Below are 22,613 nucleotides of genomic sequence, written 5' to 3' on the forward strand. Positions count from 1 at the left end.
ATGGGACTTTGACAGGTAAATTACTGAATTACTGTTAACCTCACATGTCAAATATGGACAGAATGTAAGGAGAAAAGTAAGACTTGCACAATAACCTGGTGGGTAATACCTGCCCGTACCATAGCACAAATAGTGAGCTGAACAAAAGCATAAATTATTTTTAACAAGGATTTTTGTCTTTGGAAGTACCTAATGTCACAATGGTCATTTGAAATGCAGACAGACTGGACATGCCACAGAGAGCTTTTAAATTACTCCATCGGATGCCTGTTTGTTAGATCTCCAAGCTGCTGCACTCAGTCATTTTTCCTGACTTCTTTCTCCTCATGAAACACTATATAAAGAGTGGCACTCCAAAGCTAATCTCACTCTTCTGCAAATTTCAGCTTTATTCGTTGCTGCCATATGTTTGTTCTTTTCTTTCATGCCTGAATAAGTCTTTAATTTATGGATCTAAGAATGAATATGACCATCATAAGATACAAGTTTGAACAAAATTGAAAAGCTTTGATAAATACTCCTTAAATCCTGAATAAAATGTCTATAAATACATGCAGTTTTATTCGAAATATAGTTTTAAAGCAACTCCGAGAAATATCTGAAAATACATTTTGACAAAATGTTTAATCTTATGGAAATTTAAAATAACCAACTCAAACCTTTTTTTTTTTATTGTACAACTTTACAATCAATTTTTGTACAAATGCTGTTAACAAAAAAAATGAAGCTCAGGCTATGAGGAAAAATGTTTACAGGGGGCCTGAAAACACAAATGTCCTCCATGCAGCAGGAGCAGGAAAACGTGCTGCTCCCAACTTCTGAAGTCTTGAGGTGCGTCCTCAACACTTCATCCCTCTAACCTCGGGAGTAAAAGCTGCATTCTGGTTACCATAGTCTGATCCAGATTCAGATGGTGAACTAATATGGCCACAAAAGTCCAATTTCAGAGTTGTAGTGATGGCGAAGGAGGAAACTTGTTCGTTCGTTGTTTGGTCCAGGTCCAAAGAGTTAAGAAGCTGAGATGTCGGATGTCTTCAGGTGGAGTTTAGGAGCGGGTGTACTTCCCCCAGATGTGGAGCATGAAGACTGAAGCAATAAACAAGAGGCTCATCACCAGCACAGGTACAGGGCCGCTGACAAAACAATGAGACACTGATTAAAACCAAGATTAACACACAAATCCCATCACTTGCAATGGCTCCAGCCAGGGGTGAGCATCTGATTTTATTGATGAGTTTTGGAAACAAGGAGGGGCTCTCATCTCTGAAGGAGGCTCTGAGAGCGAGGAGGGGTGGGGCGGAGGAGCGCATTGCTAAGTAGCAGCATTGCCATGCCAACCTCCGCCTGCGCCGCCCCTCCTTCCTGCTCCCCCCCGTCAGAAGGCTGTAATTGAGTTGACCTTTCAGAGTGGATCCTTTAATGAAGCTTTGAGGCTGGCGTCTAACGCAGGAACAAACACGCACTCGATACACACCACTGTATGGCCACCACTGCCCTCCTTCGACTGCTGGAGAGACGCACTCAATAACGACCACGGCACCATTGATCAGCCGCGACTGTTTATGGCCAGGAGACGGGATGCCTTCGCTAATATCAGAGCCGAGGATTCAGCAGAACATAAGTTGGAGGATCAGAGTTCTCCCAGCATGCACTGCGCCACCAAATAACTGTGTGCACATGAAGAAGGTCCCAAACTCGGAGGCATCAATTGTTTTAGCAGAGAGTCACGTCTGCCCAATTTCCTGTCATTTAACGTCCCAAGAGTCGGAAATACTGAAGATTAGCACCTCTAAGTGAAGCATGTCAAAATGTCAGACTCAATATGCGAGTTTATAGGAGCGATTCTTCTACAGAGGGTGTTTTTATTTTATTTTATTTTTTTATAAGTGGTACTCACACTTTAAGGCCTGGTGAGTCTTCAGTGTAGAAGCGCCACATGCCGCCGGTGCCGGCAGATCCTGTAGTCCTGGCTCCGCTGCGTGCGCCACTGCTGGTGGCTTTTCTAAAAAGGAGACATAAATGAAAAACAACTTCAATCCACCTACTATAAAAACATTTTACAAAACACATTTCCTAACCAGCAAGAAAACTAGTTAGAAAAGAGAAGACGGTCAAATTGGTAATCGATAGTTGTACAAGCTACACTCCTGCTATCATTGGCATTTAAAAACCATTAACAGTAAAAAAATAATAAAAAAAAAATAAAAAAATTAAGATTTTAATCTTAATATAACTAGGAAGCAGACTGATTCATGGCTGCTTTGTTTGTGGACAGATTAAACAGAGGTTAATGAGGTAATGAAGAGGATTGGTGGTAATGGGTAATAATGAGAGAGAAGCTGCAGCGAGCCTTTTGATTACACTTTGATTAAGTCTACACGACAACATCCATCTACTTTAATCGATGAAGGGGGGGGGGGGGGCACACAAGAACTAACCACCTGAAACCTGATGCATTTAATAAAAAATAAAAATAAAAAAAAAGTCAGCTGGAAAATAAACAGTTGGAGCAGGGCTTTTACTTTCACTTTTTCATTAAAAAACAAGAATCAAAATGGAAATGTGATCAGAAATGATTAATAATATAACATCTATGCATTTGAGAAAAAATAAAATAAAGTCTGTTACAGGTGGCAACTTTCAATTTCAGAGTCAGAAGACACAACCATCAGAGACGTCCTCCACTTTCGCTTTTTTATTCCATATTTACCCTTTTACTGAAATGTTGATTTTGATCCTAATTTGCAGATTAGAAAGAAGGTACAAACGAGTTATACCTTCTTTATATGTTAAAACCTCAACTTGAGACATTTGACTAGGGCTCCACAAGATCTCAGTCATCATCATCTGAATTAGCAACATCATTAAAGAAAACCAAACAGGTTGAGTTCCTTAGAAGAAATTGTTTTGCAAAATTATATAATCATTACATTAAAAAAAACTAATTTGAATGCATTAAAATTTAACTATATTTGAATGGATTTGAGTTGAACAGATATGACTGTAATGGAATGAATTGACTTGATATAAACTTAATTTAAAGCTTATATAATTACACAAACTGAATCTTGGAAAGAACGTTGAGATGACTTGGTGTGAACTGGCAGGATTAAGCTTTATTGTGAACAGTATTAATATCACCAAAGACTGATTGGAATTCACCGTTTATTGGAAATCACATTACAAGTAGCATGAATTTATTCAGCCAGTTGGAGGAGGAACAGCACCAGACACAGATGATTAAGTCCAATATACTAAAAGTGCTGTAGCATCATAATGACACATGAGAAAGATGAGTGAGAAAAACATTGACATAAGGCGAGATATTAGAGATGCACAAATATAACAATTTCAGCCGATATTAACATTGCTCTTATAGCTGATAGCCAATATCCATCTATTTCCCTTCCTCTCTACACAGTGAACTGATTCTCTACTTCAGTTAAACACTCCACAATACTTCACTGCATCACTATCTCTGTCAAACACGACTACATGGCGAACCAAACTCCCCACAAACGGCAACAAGATGCAAAGAAACATCAGTTGTTACCACGGAGTCGCTACCTGGCCCCAGTACTTACTTATGGATGTCAATGCAGATTTATCATGAATACCTACGATATATTGCCAAAATATTCAATAATACACATCGGTGTAATGTAAAGTGCATCATCCAACTTTAATTTTGACAAGTGCACTCACTTAGCAACTCTGTAAATATTACTGTAAACCTAAAACTAGTGCTAGTAACGTAGCACAAGTTTTGGCCCAAAGTAAAGTGGGAATCAGATGTTCTACTGCAGCATATGTCTAAACCACCCAATAAACTCCCAACCCGGCATCGGCCAGTTACTGGTATCAAGTATGACCCATAATTGAGGGTTACTGGAAAAAGTGCCCGAGGGAGCAGAGTTTTCTCCAGTTGTTTGGTGCATTTAAGGGCTTTTCATTCCCTCACGAGATTAAAAAAAAAACTCAGCAGCTTAAAAAAAAAATTCAGTTTGTAAAAAGAAAACCAAACAGTTACTGAGTGGAGGCTAAAGAAGCACCAACACTGTTTTAAAGCTACAGTTGCCAATCTATGGCCGATATGTCTCAAAGCAGCCAACTACAGGCTGACTTCCTGAGCAGATAGCCCAGCTAATAAACCCACTAAAATGAGCTTGCTCTACTTTTTTAAACTCCATTAAGACCAAAACCGTCACAAGGTTGGGTCATGTTACCTATTTAGTTGGTGTTAATTTGATATCACAAACAGGTAATCTTACAATATTGTGCAGCCATAGTTTGGATGGACATACTTTATTAAACAGCAAAACAATTTTTTGTTTTGACGTAAATTACACAGCAGCCAGTAATGTGAAAAGATTGTAGCAAGAACAGAAGTTATTTTGTTATTATTAACTGTATAAATTCAAGATTCACGCTAACAAATGAGCCCTTTTTACCTATGTAGTAAAAAAAAAAAAAAAAAAAAGTTTTTTTTTAAATCCCAGAGTTAAACAATAATGTAGACATGGATTATTATACCTTACACTAACATTTGCTGAAACATGTCCCCTTACAGTGAAGAGAAAGAAAAGTTTCTTGCATAAAAATTCATATTTTAGACATGACTGTAAAGTTTAGACTACATACCTTTGCCTGACTGTAGAGCCTGCAGCCCGGGGAGCCACTGTTTTACTGGGGGAACGGCTAGACGCCCCAACGTTAGTAGCACTTGCTGCTGGTCCAGGCTACAACAAAAGATAAATATGATTTAGGTGAAATAAATTTGCTTTCCAGCCATTTCTTTGGTCAATTACTGTTTCAGAATCTCAAAGCCATGCATTTTAAACAACAATATTAGAGGGTTTAAAAGGTGTCTGATGATTTTTTAAAATAATATTCTAACACAAGATTGCATAAAAGTAAAAAAGTGCAATATTACAGACCAATCACGTACCAACAAACATTAACCAGAGTAATGATCACAAAAATATTAATTTAGTTCCAAATATAATGTTACAGAAGAGGCTTATATGTGTACTGAATGAGTAAATATTGGTTTATTTACACTTTCATAATGTTGAAGACTAAAGGCTAGATTACAAATTAAGTCATTCTGGAAATCCAGTATTTGTGAGAAAGTATAGTTTTGGGAATCTAGCATAAACTGTCTAATCTCCATATTAAATGACAGAAAAACAAAATATATCCACCTGTAAACATGCCTATTAAGGCAAACGAGACATATTCAATTATAATAAATCTTAATAAAATCTATAATAAAATGTAAAATACATGCCTTCACTAGAACAGGTTAGTTTTAAGCAAAAGTCGTAGCACTGTGATTACAATTTAACCACAGCAATTGTGTATATATATATATATATATATATATATATATACATATATATATATATATATATATAATTAATGTTAATACATTAAGTATTATATAAGGAAATCGTATAAAAATTGCATGAATCTCTAAAGAACGGCCACGTCCTCAGCTAACCTGCTAACTACAAAACGACCACTGGCACTAAATGAATGTAACTAAGCTAGCTAGATAAAACACACATTTTTAGACGGAAATAAGAAAATTACCATTTTGTTTTATATTTTTTGATGCAGGTCTAAAGCGGGAGCCTCCTTTGAATCTGATATCCACGTCAGAAAAAATGCAGATTGTGAGGAAATTGGTCAAAACTTCTGAAGAGAGCTCACAAAGCTGACGTACGTCTAAAAAGGGACACGAAAGCTAAATTCAGGACCAGTGAGGGCGACCGAGTAGAAGCCTGACTGACTGAATTGATCCAACACAAAAAGAAAATAAAAATAATAACTTACACAGCTTTATGTTTTTTATTTTTAGTGGAAAAAATAACTAAAATGTGTTCTCAATTTAGAAAAAAAACATGCACATAATAAACTACCAATTGTTGTAAGGCAAATGACTTTTTCTCCTTGATTATGAGAGAGACGTGTCTCACAAGGGTCCACTGTAGGAAACTGACGCCATTGTGGTTCAAATGGGGAACTCAAATGAGTTTAAAGCAACAGTGAATCGGAACCAAAATGGCGGCTCACTGTCAATTCTTCATCATAGTGGTGGCAGATCAGGCGAGCTTAATCGATGGTTTCTAAAACTGAGCAAGGTAGTGGAGAAATTGAAAGGTAAACATTTCCGTATTTCACGTTTTGTTGAATGTTTTTGGACTTTTGGTTGCAACAGCTCTCGTCAGGTTATGTGAATTTAGTAAAACGGTTTCTAGCCAGTGTCAATAATAGCACATATGTAAAAATGCCAAACTTTGGCTGAAGCAACCCTTTCATCCGTCAGTGTGCATTCTTACTTTAACCTATAATTAAAGACAAGGTAACTGCACGAGTTTATATGACGTGTTTAAATGTGTGCAGTCTGCTTCTTGTTTTAAGTTAGGATTTTACTTTAAATGTCTCATTTGTATATTTCAGTTCTGATTACACAAAAGTCGTAAGATTGACATTCTCTTATTTCTTTTTATGTAGTGGGATTTAGTTTATTTAGCAGAAAATATAAACAACTTTAACTTTGTAAAACAGTGTTTTAACAAAATGCATACTCTAAATTCACTGTGTAATTATTATGTGCAGAATGGCTCGGGTGGTGTTTCTCCATCCGGATCTTGGTATTGGAGGTGCAGAGCGACTGGTGGTTGATGCTGCTGTTGCCCTAAAGTCTCAAGGATGCAGTGTTCAGATTTGGACCGCCCATTATGATCCAAAACACTGCTTCTCGGAGACCCGAGACCCAGATCTTCCTGTGGTATGTTAAAACGTATCTTGGTGTCTTTGTAAAAAATAAATAAATAAAAGAAACGGTACAGCTTAGACTTACATACATTCGTCATCGGCTCGAAAATCTTAGATATTTTTTAAACTTTTAGTGATTAATTTAAGCTATTCTTTTTCCAGAGTGGGGTGACGATACAACATCAATTCGCTTTAAAAATGCATTGGTGCACAAGTTTTAATTTAATTTTAATATAGATTTTCTCCAACAAGCTGAAAATAACACATTAGGGTAAAAAGCTATGGATTCTCGTTATAGTTTGATTTTAAAATGTCTGCTTGCAAGTTAAACTTCAGTCACACTCTTTGTATCCATCAACAAGCTTTTGGAATAATTTTGGCTGCTTATTTTGCCCTTTTCTCACAATAATTGGTGGGTTTCATTAAATACACTAGGCTTTTCAGCATCAGGTATCACTTTTTTTCAATAGTGTTAGATCAGAGCCATTCCATAAGTGCAATATTCGCTTGCTTTATCTCCTCCAAAACATGTTTGGATGTGTGTTTGTGATCAGTGTCTTGTTTTAGCAGCTGATTGAGGCCATGTTTAGCTTCCTGTTTTCATAAACTCTGAACAGATTTTGTCTGAAAAACAAATATTCAAGACTTTCAATGGTCCAAATTTCTTTCATAAATGTAATTGTATTAAAGGTGTGTGCTGGCGACTGGTTACCCACCAGCGTGTTCGGCTACCTGCACGCTCTGTGTGCGTACCTCCGGATGATTTATGTGGCCTTCTACCTGGTCTTTCTGAGCGGTGTGGAGTATGATGTCATCTTTTGTGACCAGGTGAGTTTATTTAAGCCGCCAGTGTCAGATCACTGAAACTCAGAGGTTTCAGCAGTGGCGTCTTCTGTTTTGCATCGAATCCTATGGCTTAACACAAGTGTACATTTATTTACTTTTTTCTGTAGGTGTCGGTGTGTATACCGGTGCTGCGGTTGTCCCGACACAGGAAGAAAGTTCTGTTCTACTGTCACTTTCCGGACCAGCTGCTGACCCAGAGGAAGTCAGCCCTGAAGAAGCTCTACAGAGCTCCTATTGACTGGATGGAAGAACGCACCACTGGCATGGCTGACATGGTAATTAAGATTTAAAAAATTGCTTCCTTCCATAGGACTCTGATTTGAACCTCTGACAAAAACCTTTAGGATGCACTCCTGGTTAAAACCACACATTGTCTTTTTCATCTAATTGTAGCATAAAATATTATCAAGCATAGCCAAGCACAAGCCAAAAACTAAACTCAGCCCCAGAAGGTTCCAGCCGTAGTTTGTTCAGGTGATTTACTAATCGCTAAGGTGACTCCTGACATCTTGTCTCACCAACAATCATTTGTGGGAACCCCTTGAAGCTGAGAGACTGCAAACAGAGACCCCAGGATGTCTTTTAGGAGTGATGAAGTCAATGGAGTGGTCATTTATTAGAAAGCTATTGCACTGGGTTTTATTTTCAGGTATCACAGTGAAAGGGGGTGAAAATTAATGCACAAATGAAAGTCTTCAAACTTTCATTTGTAAAGACAAAAATGTATTTGTATTTTTTTTTGTTGAAATTCAAATAAAGCCATAAGGTTTGTGGATTATTTTAGTTTATTTTGAGATGATATTCATGGTAAAGCTCAGAAACCATTCAAGCCATGTAGAATGACGATAGTCCTTAAGCTGCTAACAAAGTCAAAGGAAACTCTTAGAGATGCGACATAAATAATATTTTCTTGTAATTTCTCTTTTCAGATTCTAGTGAACAGCCAGTTCACTGCAGGCGTCTTCAGGGAGACCTTCTGCAGTCTAAACCGCGTCCAGCCCGACGTCCTCTACCCGTCCCTCAACACTAACGCGTTCGATCAGATGTCCACGGAAGCACAGGGCCTGCAGGGTCTGCTTCCTGAGGGAGTGACCCACCTGTTTCTGTCTCTGAACCGATACGAGAGAAAGAAGAACCTGGGCCTCGCTCTGGAGGCTCTGGCGGTCCTGAGATGCAGCCTCACGCCCGCTCAGAGAGCGGGTGTTCACCTGGTGGTCGCCGGGGGCTACGATGACCGAGTCACCGAGAACGTCCAGCACTACAACGAGCTGACTGAACTGGCCGAGCAGCTCCACTTGCGGGACTGCGTCACCTTTATGCGCTCTCCCTCTGACTCCGTGAAGGTGGTGCTGCTGCAGACTGCCACCGCAGTGCTGTACACGCCCAGCAGAGAACACTTTGGGATCGTCCCCGTAGAGGCCATGTACTGCAGCTGCCCTGTTATCGCCGTGAACTCCGGGGGGCCCCTGGAGAGCATAGCTGACGAGGAGACGGGCTTCCTGTGCGAGCCCACGGCCGAGGCCTTCTCTAAGGCCATGGAGAGGCTTATCAGGGACGCACGCCTCCGCAGGGACATGGGACAAGCTGGGAGGAGGAGGGTGGAGGAGCGGTTCTCTCTTCAGGCCTTCTCAAACCAGCTCTATGGGTATATCGTCCAGCTGAGCAAGTGATTGGAAGGGAGGACGAAAACTGTGAAAATGTGGAGCTGAACAACTGCGGCATCTCAAAAACAAAACAAAAAAAATCTTACTGTTTTCGGTGTAGGCTCATCAAGAAATGGAAGTCAATAATTCATTAATATGGATAAAAATTACTAGTGATGGGAAAAATATTCTGGCAGGTTATTATGGGAAAATGTCCTGCTCTTCTGGCAGATTATTTCACTTATAACTAGTACTTTTTTGTCAATTTAAACAGTTATTGACTTAAAACAAGCTCTTATCTGGTGCTGGAAAGTTAATTATGAGTCAGTTTTGTCTTGTTTCAAATGTACTAAAATATTTGTACTAGAAACTAGACCAAAAACATTAATATTTTGTGTGTTTTTGTCATGTTGATGTTACTGCGCTTAACTTTTGCTTTGTTTTTAATTTCCAGGATCTTGAAGTGTTTTTTTTTGTTTTTTTACACATAAAATTATATTGAGCAAGATTCCTTTAAACTTCCAGTGGTTTTACTTAGAATATTAATTTAAAGCTTTTCCACTCATTTTAGTCCAGTTCTTGAAATCACCGTATGTGTCGTGGTCATGACTGGACAGAAAATGAGCATTAAAATGAGCCAAAGTCCAAAAAACAACAATGAAAGACCTCCAGAAAGGCTGAAGAACTATTAGTCAGTACCAGTTTGAAGGATTACAAGAATGTCTGCCTCACTGAAAACACAATATAAAGAGCGGCTGGAAACTTTTGCACAGGTCTGTATGTGAACTGAGCTGGGTGTGTATTATTAGTACTTCAAGGACAATTAATCAGCCTTCCCCATGAGAGGTTGCTGCGAGGCGCGAAAGCGATGGAATCCGTGTACCAATTAAGAAATGAGAAATTAGTTTACCTGTCCTGTTGCCGGAAAAAATACCACCTTCGTAGGTGTCTGTGTGTCTGGAACTGTGGAAAAAGTGCCGCAGCATGGCAACCGAGAGCCTGGGAAATGAGTCTCCAACGAGGATTGATTGTTGCGTGAAATGTTTTCCACTGTGTATTATTATTATTATTTTCCTCCCCCTTCTACGCACAGTTTGTTTTTGTGTCTTTTTGAAGAGGAGCAGCGCAGTCATCACCGCATGCCATCGGGCAGCGCACCATCTCAGATCGATAGGTGGATGCTTTTCTGCTGTCCGTCCACAGCTTTGTTCCCCTTCCTGTATTCAGAGGACGCTGGTCTGTTTGTGACTCCTGCGGCTGCAAGAAAGGGCTATTAGCAGATGATGGAGAGTTGGGCTTTATTAGATGGGCAGTGAGCCTGTGTCTGGGTCATTATCAATGAGGAGAATAGCAGAAGGTCATTGTGTCTCCACGATGGCCTCCTCTGGCTTCTTACTGTATAGAAATGCTCCTATTGGCATTCTTGAGGTCTTAATAAACAAGAAGACACATAGTTTCCCCCATCTCCAGAGTCCCACTTCTGCTGGTGCATTTGTTGGCCTTTAATAGACTTCTGTACGGATTTTGTGGGGGAGTAAGAAGGCACAGATACATTGTTGATGCTGTAAATAAAACATTCCAAAAAAAAAAAAAATGCCAGCAAGGAAGTTTCATTTTGCTCTTTAATCACTGCAGGACTAAACACAGGAGATCTTAACTTTGTGCTTCCATTCGCTGTTGCATTATCATTAGGAGAGTCTGAGTTGTGTCTGAATGAGCTTTGTTCTTATTTTTGAAGGGGATCTGTTGGAAGAACACAGTGAAATTAAGATGTTTTTAGTGTTTTTTTTTCTTTGCTAAAATAAATTTATTTTCCTGTGATTTTTACACAGTTCTCAAATAAAACTAAAAAGCAGTCAGAAAAAAAGGGGCATTTCTTAATCAGCAGTTGCATAACATTGAAAACATCTATTTTCTTATTAACTGTATGGAGAATCAAAAGTGCCACAATTTATGTGTTTCATTAGTTTTGTTAAAAAAAAAAGACCAATATAAAATACCAAATAATTAAATGTCATTGTTACACCTTTAATTAACTCATTAATAATTTTGCAGTATATCATAATTTATTTATTTTTTATCCTGTATTAAATGCAATGAGGTGTTCCCCACAATAATCTAGATGATTGGCATGAAGTGGACTTCCTATGCAGATTAACCAATCAGATTAGAGCAGACCGATGGACCACATTCATCATTACTTTATGGTTCACAGTAACAAATTAACCGTGATTTGACTTCAATAAGTTTAACAAATATTGCAGTTAATTATTCGGTCAAGTAATTAATTGTAATAATGATATAGTTAGGCTTTAATTTCTGGAATACATTTACTTCTAGCTTTATTTAAATTTAATCATAATATTTAATTTTGGCATATTTGACCCGTCACTCGTATTTCGTATGACCTACATTAAGTATTTTACCAACCTGGTTGCTCACAGCGTGCCCATATCGGACAAATGCGGCAAAATGCTCGCTGTTGAAGTTGAGCAGATTGTACTTGAACTCTTGATGCAGGAAAGTCTCGCAGCGACGCCAGACGGTCTCTGGTGGAGATGCAGTCAGGTTGTGTTCGTGGTTGTTGACCCTGATCTGGGATGCGCCGCCTGCTGATTCTGGTTTTCTTCAGGACCCGACCGCCTTTAGATTTCGGAGCCATCAGCTGAAGGAAGCTGCGGCAGGCTTGCTGCGTCATGTTTTCATCTGAAATTGAGACAAATATTTTTCACTAAAGCAAATTTACCATATGACGAGAGGTAAGAACAAATATATTTTTTTAAATAGTTCAAATAAAATGTGGAATTATTTCTTACCTCCCACCCAAAAGTGGATGACATAACCTTCTCCAGTATAAACACCCCAAAGAGACAATCCTAACCATGGATTCACAAACTCTATCAGGTCTCCGGTCTCTGCGGTAGACACACCCCGATCAACCTGAAAAGAAAAATAACTGAGAGAAATCACTGCTTTTCTGACACTGATATTCCACGTCACTTTTATTGTGCAACATTGTCTTTTGACTTCAAAATTACAGCCATTTTTTTCACGACTTCCTCTTAGCTCATGAAGAAAGTAACATTTTTTAAAATGTTTTGCATGTTAAAAAATATCTAACCTCTCGTGTTGTGAGTTGGGAAAAACTGCTGCTCCAGTTTCCTAAGCGGTCCATACCTGCAGGCTGGATATCATCTGGTCGACTGTTTTCCTGTGAATGGGTTGTGTATCATCTGACATGCGTTCTTTAGCACCAGATACCCTCAGTTGTAAATGCTTCAGCATGATATCGGGCCTAATAATTAACTTTTAAACAGCAATGTGTTCTATTTGTGTTTATTCTATCAGGTGGACACAAACAGCCTCAGTGTCCGGCATGTAAAAAATGTCTTTCTCTTGTAGATCTCATCGGTTTTAAGTAATTCTTTAAGTTTTCAGTCCTCACATCTTGTATTGATTCAGACGCCCCTTCATAGTCAATTTCAAAAGCTGGCAGGCGCTGAAGCCGACGGTGTGGCCACTTGTTTTCCACAGCTACAGGTATTATTTGTCCCCGTTGGTCCAATTAGTACTGCTGACTATGGTTTAATTTAAAATAAATACCAAGATCCACCATGTGGAATATTTCAGATCAATTAATTTATATGAGCCTGGCGGGTTCTGATTGCTAATGTTTTCTGTTTTAATAATCAGCTGAGGTTTATTGTAGGAAAAGCAAAATCCCACTTTCACACCCCTGATATTTGCTTTGAGGGTATTTAGACCGATGCTATCTGGCAAACAGTCAGGTAATTAGATATTATGGTAATTGAAATAATTTAAGTTATTAAGCAGTTCCTGTTAAAACAAAGCATTACATCACCAGCCTAATCAAAAATAAAATTAATATTCTGCAGGTGCTCCTTGTAAAAAAAAATGAATCAATGTAAGTATTGTGTTTGGAATCATTTTTCATTGAAAAAAAAAGTATTTAAGTTTTTAACTTTTTGTTAAGGTGATTAAAAAACAAACAAACTGGTTTTAAAAACATGCAAGAATGAAGTCCAGTTGTCTATAAGTGGGATATCAGACTCTTCCTCTGCTAGATTTTCATGACGTGCATTGTGAAATGCTCCTTTACGCTTGTATTCAGCCCCCTTTACATTGATACCCTTAAATAAATTCCACGGTCTTCAGGAATACTTCGGTATTCTGTGAGTTAATTAGTAAATATGGAAAAAGTAGCTTTGCAGTCAAACTGCAGAGCTACCGAGACATTATAATGGGTCTACACTGAGCAAGGAGGGCATGAATCGAAGAAGCAGCAAGAGGCCCACGGTTTCTCTGGAGGAGCTCCAGAGATCCAAAGCTCAGGTGGGAGATTTTGTTTACATTTAACAAATCTGGCCTTTATAAAAGAGTGGCAGCTTTCTGTTTGCCATATCAAGCACAAGGAAGAAGATTGTCTGTTCGAATAAGACCCAAACTAACCTTTTTGTCCTACATGGTGGAAAACTACGACAGCGTATGATAATAAACATCTAAACAGTATGCACAATGTTTGATGAAACCTCCTAAATTCTGTCATATCATATTTCTACTTTTACTTCTTGTCGGTCAGTGTACTTGTCTTTTTTTATGTATTTTTATTCTTTTTTTAAGAGATTATCTTAAAGGATTAATAAATGTGAATGTAACAATAACTGATTACATCTGATGAAATTATAGCGTTATTAAAGTAGTAAAACTTTGCAAAGATCTGTCTGCAAAGATGTCACATTCCAGCACTGAAAACAATAATTTTATTAGTAATTACAGAGATAGAATTGGTTCAATAAGTTTGTAGCATTCAGTACAGTTTTATACAGAAACAGGAGTACTGGTAAAGGTTCAATAAAAAAGTTAAATTGGACTTTGAGCATATTGTTGAAAGACAATGATTTGCCAGACTTTCAGGAATTGTCTCACCAATCCTTCACCAATCACCAAAAGTTTCACAACCCAACTTTTTAGGCCTCATTGGCTCATAGAAATGGAGGCCTAAGGAAAAGTGATTGGACATTCAAAAGCTGCAGGCAAGTGGTGTGGGGAGAAGAGTGGATTATTTGCATATTTATAGGTATGCATAACTCAAATGAGGGGAAGGTATGGAATCACATCCAAGACATGTCTGAGCAAGAGGGGATTACACGATATAAAAAAAAAAAAAAAAGATCTAAATCAGTTTTTTTTCCCCCTTGTTTTTAATAGTTTAATCATTGCACCAATGAGAATCTTAAATACTGGCTGATATGTAGGCTAACTTGACATTTTTACAGCACCGTTTGAATTACAGACGCTGATGTAACTTAGTGAATAAGGAGACTTTAAAATGTTTTTAAATGTAAACTAATGTTATAAAAGCAAAATGCTTATTGGTCAGGATTTAGAGTGCATGTGTGTGAGCAGAGGTATTTGTAAATCACGAGGAGAGCAGGGCTGCAGTGATTTAAGGCCCTCGTCGGTTTCTATCCGAGGGGGACCACAACAAAAAGAGGCAAACACAAACAAAACCACACAGTTTCGCCCGCTGTGTGTTTCTCTTACGAGACATGAAGTTGTGGTCTGCAGTCGCTTCCTCGCGCTTTGAAGACATGCTCTTTACATTTAAGTTGTGGACCGTCTCTCCGGCCCCTCCTCCACTCTGACTGCCCTGTGGTGAGGTGGTTATTAAGATCACGGTGCGTCTGAGTGGCAGAGATAACCGGCACCCAGGTGCCACTGGCACATGGTGTTTAATTAATTAATGAGACCGCGGGGTTGGTTTTCTAATTCCACGCAGCCAGCACCGAGGTGTGGCGGGGAGATAGCTGTGAAGAGTTTAGGTCTGGGTTTTCAGGCAAAGACGAGGTGCGTGCGTGTGCATGTGTGTGTTACGGTCGTATATCTATTTTGCTGGCAGTTTGGGAGCTGACCTCCTTGTTAGTGGAACATTAAACATGTACGGAATATTTTTACCCTGACTTTTAATCACGCCTTGTGATTGTAAGTTAATCATAGGCTAAATGCAGTTGATAATGAGAGAGGCTCCATAAGTGTTAATATATCAGCGTGAACTCCTCCTGCACCCTAACCAGGTCATGGACTGGGAGCAATGAAAACAGAGAAAAACATGCAAGACACAAGCAGAAACCAGCTGGAAAGTTAGACATTTTTCCGCTTCTTCTTTTTTTTTTATGAATCGATGGTGAAATTGTTTCATTTTATATAATAAAACAAGCACTTTTTAATCTTATGCAGTACCTTTTCTGCTTAGTCGTGTGGAAATGCTGGTTTGATGATGAACATTTGTAACTTAATGTACCTTATAATTAATTGTCATAACTTTTGGTGTAGATAACAAAGCCTACGTAGGTGTTTGTAAACTTTAAACCTTGAGTATCCTCCTTTAAATTTCTTATTTGGTTTAGAAAAAAAAAATGCAAATTACTTCAGCGTAAAATTGTTAGATGCAACTTGAGACTCTTACTAAACATAAATTATACATTTTCTATACAGATGTATTCACCAATAATCTGATTAAAATTACTATGGCAACAATTATTAGGTGTGATAACTTGGATTAAGTGTCTTACATCCTTTAAATTACTGCTGTGGCTGTTTAATTTCATCCACACTAGAAGATTTTTGACATCAAGTCACAACCTCACATTCATACTTAAAAAAATCTGTCCTGAAATACACAATGTGCATTTCAGGCACATCGTGTAAAGAAATGATTTGTCTACATTTTCCATTGCAGATTATGCTTATATGAAATGCGATTTTAGATTTTAGAGAAAAATAATCTAAAAATACATTTAAAGTAAAGACTTTGAATGACCTCAAGGAAGCTTGGAGATCTACTTATCAAGCCCTTTTTAGAGGATAACAGAAAATGTGTCAGTTTGAAAGAAACATATTTATTGATTGAATCAAATTTCTGCATATGATTTACTGTCCAGCCCATCAATAAAATAAAATAAAAAATAAAAAAACCCCACACCAGATTAAATAATAGTTACATAAAAGAAATCCTCATTTTTCTCAAAGAATCAGTATGAAGCCGCCCTGGCCTGATTTGAGCTCCAGATAATTTAGCATTTTTCTCTCAGCATCTGCAGGATCTTTACTGAGCTGCTCTACATCTGTATTCAGGGCTCATCTTTAAAATCGCTTTTACACAGTATACATATGAGGGAATTATGTATTTCAGCCTTTACTGCTTCCATAAACTACTCTCATATATTAGCTTACACACCATAAATGTTAACACGACATGAGTCTTCACTGCACATCGGCAAACAGCCTCACCAGCTGATACCACAATGGAGACGAGTGATTTATTAAAGCTTCATATAACTTCTGTCTCTGTGGGAGTTCACAGTAAAAGGACTATAATCTCTTCTAGTCAAATGTTACAGATAGATTCTATAAAACAGGCTTTACGGCCCAGGAACAGGAAGCATTATGACTTCCTCAGTCCTACGTGTTGAGGTCTGACACATCTGAAGGCAGTAAAAACAGTAGAACAAAGATTTTTAGGCACAAATCTATAAAATATTAATATCTTATTCTCCTGACAAATATTTGGGAGTGACATTATAATAAAATTCAATAAAATCACATTTTCCATCAAGTAGTTATTTTCCTCTCGTGAGCAATGACATGTTAAAAAGTGAAAGATGTCTACATAATGCCTGAAGGTGGTTTACAAGTTGTTGGGATGGATCGAGTGGCTTGGCAAAGCTGGACTTTCAGGCTAGTTTAGGTTTAATTTAAATTTAGCTTCAGCTTGTGTCTTTGTAGGCTAAATAAATACAGGAACTGGCTCACCTGAGTCACCACTTAAAGAAGAAACTCAAGAATCTAGCTTGAAGTAAGAGAAAGAAAAGCAGAGTGGCAAAAGCAGTCTAGGATTTAAAATAAAGATAATTTCTGTTAGCTATGATTTATAGAAAGAATGTCCTGTGGTGTGGTACTACTAGAAGAGTTATTTTCAATAAGCATTTCACTTAATAGTTAAAAACACTGGTGCTAAAAAAGAAAACTGGAATCAAAATAAGAATTACAAGACAGATTTTGTGACCATAAGCATACAAATGTAATTGTTCTGTAGGCAACAGGACAGTTTTTTATGCATAGAAGTGCAAACGTTTCCACCAAATTAGTTCGCTAAAAACTTATTAGGTTGTTTTATGCCATGTTTCCTAAATTTGACTCTATAAGAGTCAGGAACAAAATATAACCAAATACAAGCTTGAGATAGAAATTCAGTGCCCGGCTTAATGACTGAAGTGGAGCAGAATGACGATGGAGTCTAATTATCAGACACAAACTAATTATCACCTCTTGGTTCCAGCTTCATAATTAATGCACAAATATACCAGTGGCATTGATATTTCTCTTTTCCAATGGGTTGAAGTATTCCTAACAGGCCATCAAATGTTGTCAACATCCTGAATCTTACCCAATTCAATCAATAGCTGCACAATCTATTCAGGGTAATCCGTCACAAAGATTTCAATCTATAATTTAGAGAGTTGGCGCTCTGCTTTTCGATTCATCTTTGATGTTAAATTCATGTCCCAGCTAGGCCTAAGTCTTAATTCGCTCAGATATCCTGACTCCCAGGCGGCTCTTCCTGGAGCAGCGGGGAGATGCAGAAGGAGGAGAAGGAGCGAGGGGGAAAGAAGACGGGGAGGAGAGAGGAAGAGGCACCAGGAGAACAGACCTCCTGCTGAACTTGGCCCGCTTCCAGCTCTCATTCAGCTAAGTAATCAGCTGCAAGCCGTTCAGTCACACCGGCTTTGAGCAAACATATTAACATTTGGGCGCTCATCATGCCCAGGAACATGCCATCATTACATTAGCCACGCAGATGAAGGAGACGTATGTCTTCCCGACAGCCTGCATGGAGGAGCGTTTGTTCCTGTTAGCCAGGAGGCGAAGCTTGGTGGAGCCCTGGTGGGAACTGGTTTGAGGAAGGAGTCTGGTAAAAACTTAATGACCAGCGGAAAGTTGGGATTGTACCTTACACTGTGGCAGGCTGATGTTCCATTTGAGACTATTTTTGATAAAATGAATTACTTAGATCATAATCAGTAGCTGAAACTGTTAAATCTATCAAAAATCAATTCTGATAGACAAATCTTTTGATTTTTACTTAAAAAGACAGTTATTTAGGAGAACTGAAAATAGTTGATCAATCAATGTCACATAATTTCTTATTTACCAGTTATTCATTTATGGAAAAAAAGCATATACACTAACTGTACAGACTAAAGCTACAGCATATACACGAGGATAATTAACACTGCAAAGACCCTCCTCCTCCTGACTCTGATTGGTTGTTTTTGACCAGGAGCGGTGCATTCATGGAGAAGTGTTTTTTTTTTTTTTTTGTTTTTGTTTTTTTTGACAGATTATGTCTCATATTTAAACTGTCAGGACGTGGGCGACCGTTTTAACAAATATGTAGACAACATTTCTTTTTAAATAAAAGTTACCGTACCCCCAGCTTTAAGGACAGTCAGTGCAGCTCAAACAGATGTTGATACGGATAGCAGCTCGTGGTGCTCCCTGATCAAAGGGTACCATCTCCCACATCCAGCCCAGGAGGAGCTCTCGGCCTGCGGGTCTGACGCCTCAGAGGTGCACAGCAGCAGCAAGCAGAGCCCCATGCAGCTGGGCCGGGATAACCTCCTGTGATTACACCCACAGGGGTGAATGTCAATCACGCCGTCTGCCTGGATGTGTGTATCAACCTGCAGGTGTGCGAGAGACAATGCCCGCGATGGCTGATACACTCCATGCATCCTCAGACGGCGTGTTGGTGCGTCGGAGTGCCTGTATGCCCGCTGCCCAGCGATGGCCCGCTAGATTGAGCTGTCAGTCGGCAGGCAGCAGATGAAGATTAATGGAGCGAGCAAACAATAAGAGGCTGGCAATGATCATAAATATGCTAATGGCCATTATCAATACACACTCACCGACATGCATAAAAGAGAAAGACAGTGTGCGTGCGTGTGTCTGTGTGTGTGCGTGTGTGTACAGTGTTCATGCAGCAGAGATTTGGGATAGAAGGTGATTCAGGTTACTGAGTTAAAATCATTCCCCCTTCCCTCGGGAAGTTGCACAAACGCACACACACGCACACACACACACACACACACGCTCATTTTTAGACAGGCAGCGTGTTAGCTGCCTGATGGACGGACGAGCCAAGCCTCCCATGTGTTATGTTTGAGCTGCGGACTACAGAAAGGGGAGATGGGGGCTTATTGAGGAGCTGACATGATTGGTGTTGCATTAAAACGTGTTTATTTAGTGGGGGTTTTTTTTGCGGTGTGCGTGTGGGAAGGGCAGCGGATAGCAGCGATGTCGGTGCCAAGCCTCTGATTAAGACTACAGGATCAACTAATGGCACAATGAGAGGCTGATTAGGAGAGGAGGAAAAAAAAGAGAAAGCAGAGGGAGATAAAAAGCCATAGATGGACAGATCTATTCACTAAAACGATGATGGAGGCTCTTTGTTGTCTCATCCCATTCTGTTGCTCTCTGGGGTCCTTCCTGTCTCTGCAGCATACACTCATTTTTTAAATGAAAACCCTTTTCCTTTATCTGTCCTGCCGCCTCCCCTCCTCCCTCACCGCCCATCTGGGTCACCCAGCACAAAAAGCAGCAAAAACACTGAGCTCAAACTAAATCCTGGTCATCCACTTCATCACTTGATAACCCACTTATTTTGCTACTTTTCACCCCACTTTGAAGAGTCCATAGGGAAACAAGGGGTCTCTCGGGACCCCTCTGACCTTCTTCGTCCTTTAAACTCGCCCGCATTCCCGCTGTTAAACCGCGGCACACGTTCACTCTTTTCCCGATTCTGTTAAAGGGTGTAGGGGAGTGTCGATGGATGGAGCGTGCAAAGCAAACATGGCGAAGTGGTTATGATTGGGGCTAATGAGCTCACATGGGACACAGGGATGGAGAAGTCAAGCCTAGTTTAGCCTCCCCAGCCCCCAGAGGCTCACGGAGACCCCTTAAGTCATGTGTGGTTTTATTTATGTGTATGGTTATTATGCACCTGTTCTGCTGAGGCAGTAGATAAGCATTCATGGAGTGCCTTGCAGAAGTGTTGGTACCCATTAAACTTTTTCACGTTTTGTCACTTAAAACCACAATCTTCAGTGTGTCTTATTTTGAGATTTTTACATGAAAAACCAACGTAAAAACACTGCATAATCGAGGAGTTAAAGTTATTGGATAGATGGTTTTCAAAATATGTTTTACACATGAAAATCTTAATGTGAGTACGTATTTAACCCCTTTAACTCTGAAACTACCCAACTAAAATCCAGTGAAACTTTGTCCAATTGTGTGTCATTAAAACTCAGGGATACATTCAGTATTTCCACTAAGGCCTCAGAGGTTTGTTACAGAACATTATGGAACAAGAACCATCATCAAGGCCAGACGGAGAAGGTTGTTGGGAAGCGTAAATCAAGGAGACGTAGCGAAACAATATCCCAAATTGTGAACATCTGCAAAGTATGACACAACTTCAAACTAAAGAATGACACTTTAACTGGTAGGCAAGAAGAGAAGCAAGTAAGAGTCTGGTATCTAAGATTTTTATTTATTAAAAAGAAAACATGAAAACCTTTTTTTTTCTTTGCTTTCATATGAAATCCCAATGAAAAGTCTGAAAAATATGATGAAGTCCGGGAAAGTTCAAGGGGTGTCAAATAACACCAAGCATTACCATAAAGCCATTGCTGGCTGATTGTTGCTGAAACTGAGCTGGAGGAACTCGAGACCGACAGATGATTGCCAACACTTCCTCTGTGTGGGTGTGTGACCAGGTGTGTGTCTCATTACCATGCATAGTGTGTCAGTGTTGTCCAGGAGCCTGAGCCTCCTCGTTTACTCCGGGGGGAAGTTATAGATTACTGGCTGCAGCAGACGGGGGGCCACCGGAGAGCCACCGGAGCCCACAACCCAGCACTGCAGGCTGGGCACAGCTCTCAGCTCATCAGCCTGTCTCTGGAGGCTGCGGAGCTTAACCTGGAGCAAGGCTCTGATTAACCAGACTAATGACAGTAAGGCCCCAGGCTCCCACTGCCCAGCACTATAATCACTTCTTAAGGCCCTGACCAGTCGGTGTGTCTATACAGAGAGTGAGCAGCGGTGCAGCTTAATGGATAACTCCACCGACAACAAGCATTTTAAGTCAGCTGTCAATACAAGCCTTGAGAGCCGCTCACACAGGAGGAGAGTGACGTACGAGAGGCTGCGAATTCAGGCTTTGTAAATGCGTGTTTCCATGTTTGTCATCTGAATATGAATGTGTGTCACCGCAGTCGGCGATGTTTAATGAGCGCCGATCGATGATGCCTCATCTGCGCCTCCTTATCGGTAAAGCAAACATTTCATCAGCACAGCGGACCCCTCCACCCTCTGGTACACACTCAGATCCCTACAGTCAAACAGCACAAACCAAACCTTGTGTGCAAACAGGACAAAGATGCTCGCGCTCCTGTCCCACTAATACGGAGGATTACTCTGTGAGTGTAATAAGTGTTCACTGGTAGGGACGGTTGTGAGGGCAGGAGGGGAGGGAGGTCTGGAGGGGAGAACATGCCAATAGTGCTGACTGTGAGCAGAGTGATTTCTGACAAGTCTTAAATGAATCCCTGTGGGTGGGCATCCCAAACCTGCTTTATGACTGTTGGTGTGTGAGACACAGAGACAGCGGTAATAGCCTGGCGTTATAAGCAGGGTGAAGTCGATAAGTGATCTCACCTCTGCCTGAAAGAGAAAGAGAGAAGAGAGCTTGAAGTGCCAAGACAGCAGCTTTTCTATTTCTGTTATTGTAGGGAGTAACATAAACTGATTATCTGAAGATAATCCAGCATGAATCACCTAGTAGTGAAAGCGGCAGAGGAAGAGAAACGGTTAACTTTAATTTATTAAATATTTCCTTATAATGATCTTCTTAACATTTCTTTTGAAGTTAAATTTGGTCATTCTTTAAAACTAAATCTAGAGTTATTTAAGTTATTTAAAAAAAAAAAGTCTAACAGTACTCTCATTTGGCGGAAAACAGGCAGGGGATAACCTGAAGTAATGGTGCCCTGAGTGAGCGCCTCCTTTTTTTAAAAATTTACTTTAGCAAACAGATTAAACATTTGACCAATTTTTAAGTTTGCTGTAATGAATCCAAAATGGATGTTAATTCTGTTCAGGTCTGACTTGTCTTAGAATTGAGTTTTTAATGTTACACTAAACCAAAGAAGTCATATTTCCACAAATGTGTAATTGTTTAAAGCTCCCACTAACCAG

General features: G+C 39.5%; 3 protein-coding genes across 3 annotated transcripts; 1 reads left to right on the forward strand and 2 right to left on the reverse strand.

The window, feature by feature from the left end:
- Positions 1-660: 660 nt before the first annotated feature.
- On the reverse strand, positions 661-5,749 carry sec61b (SEC61 translocon subunit beta). Its single transcript, XM_015030028.1, has 4 exons — positions 5,596-5,749; positions 4,642-4,739; positions 1,898-2,002; positions 661-1,133 (listed from the first exon to the last, which is right to left on the reverse strand). The coding sequence occupies exons 1-4, from the start codon at positions 5,596-5,598 to the stop codon at positions 1,046-1,048; spliced, it is 294 nt and encodes a 97-aa protein (XP_014885514.1). The 5' UTR covers positions 5,599-5,749; the 3' UTR covers positions 661-1,045.
- Positions 5,750-5,992: 243 nt separating this feature from the next.
- Positions 5,993-9,650, forward strand: alg2 (ALG2 alpha-1,3/1,6-mannosyltransferase). Its single transcript, XM_015030014.1, has 5 exons — positions 5,993-6,165; positions 6,625-6,796; positions 7,474-7,611; positions 7,737-7,904; positions 8,559-9,650. The coding sequence occupies exons 1-5, from the start codon at positions 6,125-6,127 to the stop codon at positions 9,297-9,299; spliced, it is 1,260 nt and encodes a 419-aa protein (XP_014885500.1). The 5' UTR covers positions 5,993-6,124; the 3' UTR covers positions 9,300-9,650.
- A 2,010-nt stretch (positions 9,651-11,660) lies between these two features.
- On the reverse strand, positions 11,661-12,512 carry LOC106945720 (HRAS-like suppressor 2). The gene is made up of 3 exons (XM_015029615.1): positions 12,394-12,512; positions 12,089-12,212; positions 11,661-11,890 (listed from the first exon to the last, which is right to left on the reverse strand). Exons 1-3 carry the CDS (start codon positions 12,445-12,447, stop codon positions 11,661-11,663), a joined length of 408 nt encoding a protein of 135 aa, XP_014885101.1. The 5' UTR covers positions 12,448-12,512.
- Between the last annotated feature and the right edge of the window lie 10,101 nt (positions 12,513-22,613).

This window comes from Poecilia latipinna, unplaced genomic scaffold (assembly GCF_001443285.1).
Source record: "Poecilia latipinna isolate Pla-1442-1.1 unplaced genomic scaffold, P_latipinna-1.0 Scaffold11, whole genome shotgun sequence".
Taxonomy (NCBI): domain Eukaryota; kingdom Metazoa; phylum Chordata; class Actinopteri; order Cyprinodontiformes; family Poeciliidae; genus Poecilia; species Poecilia latipinna.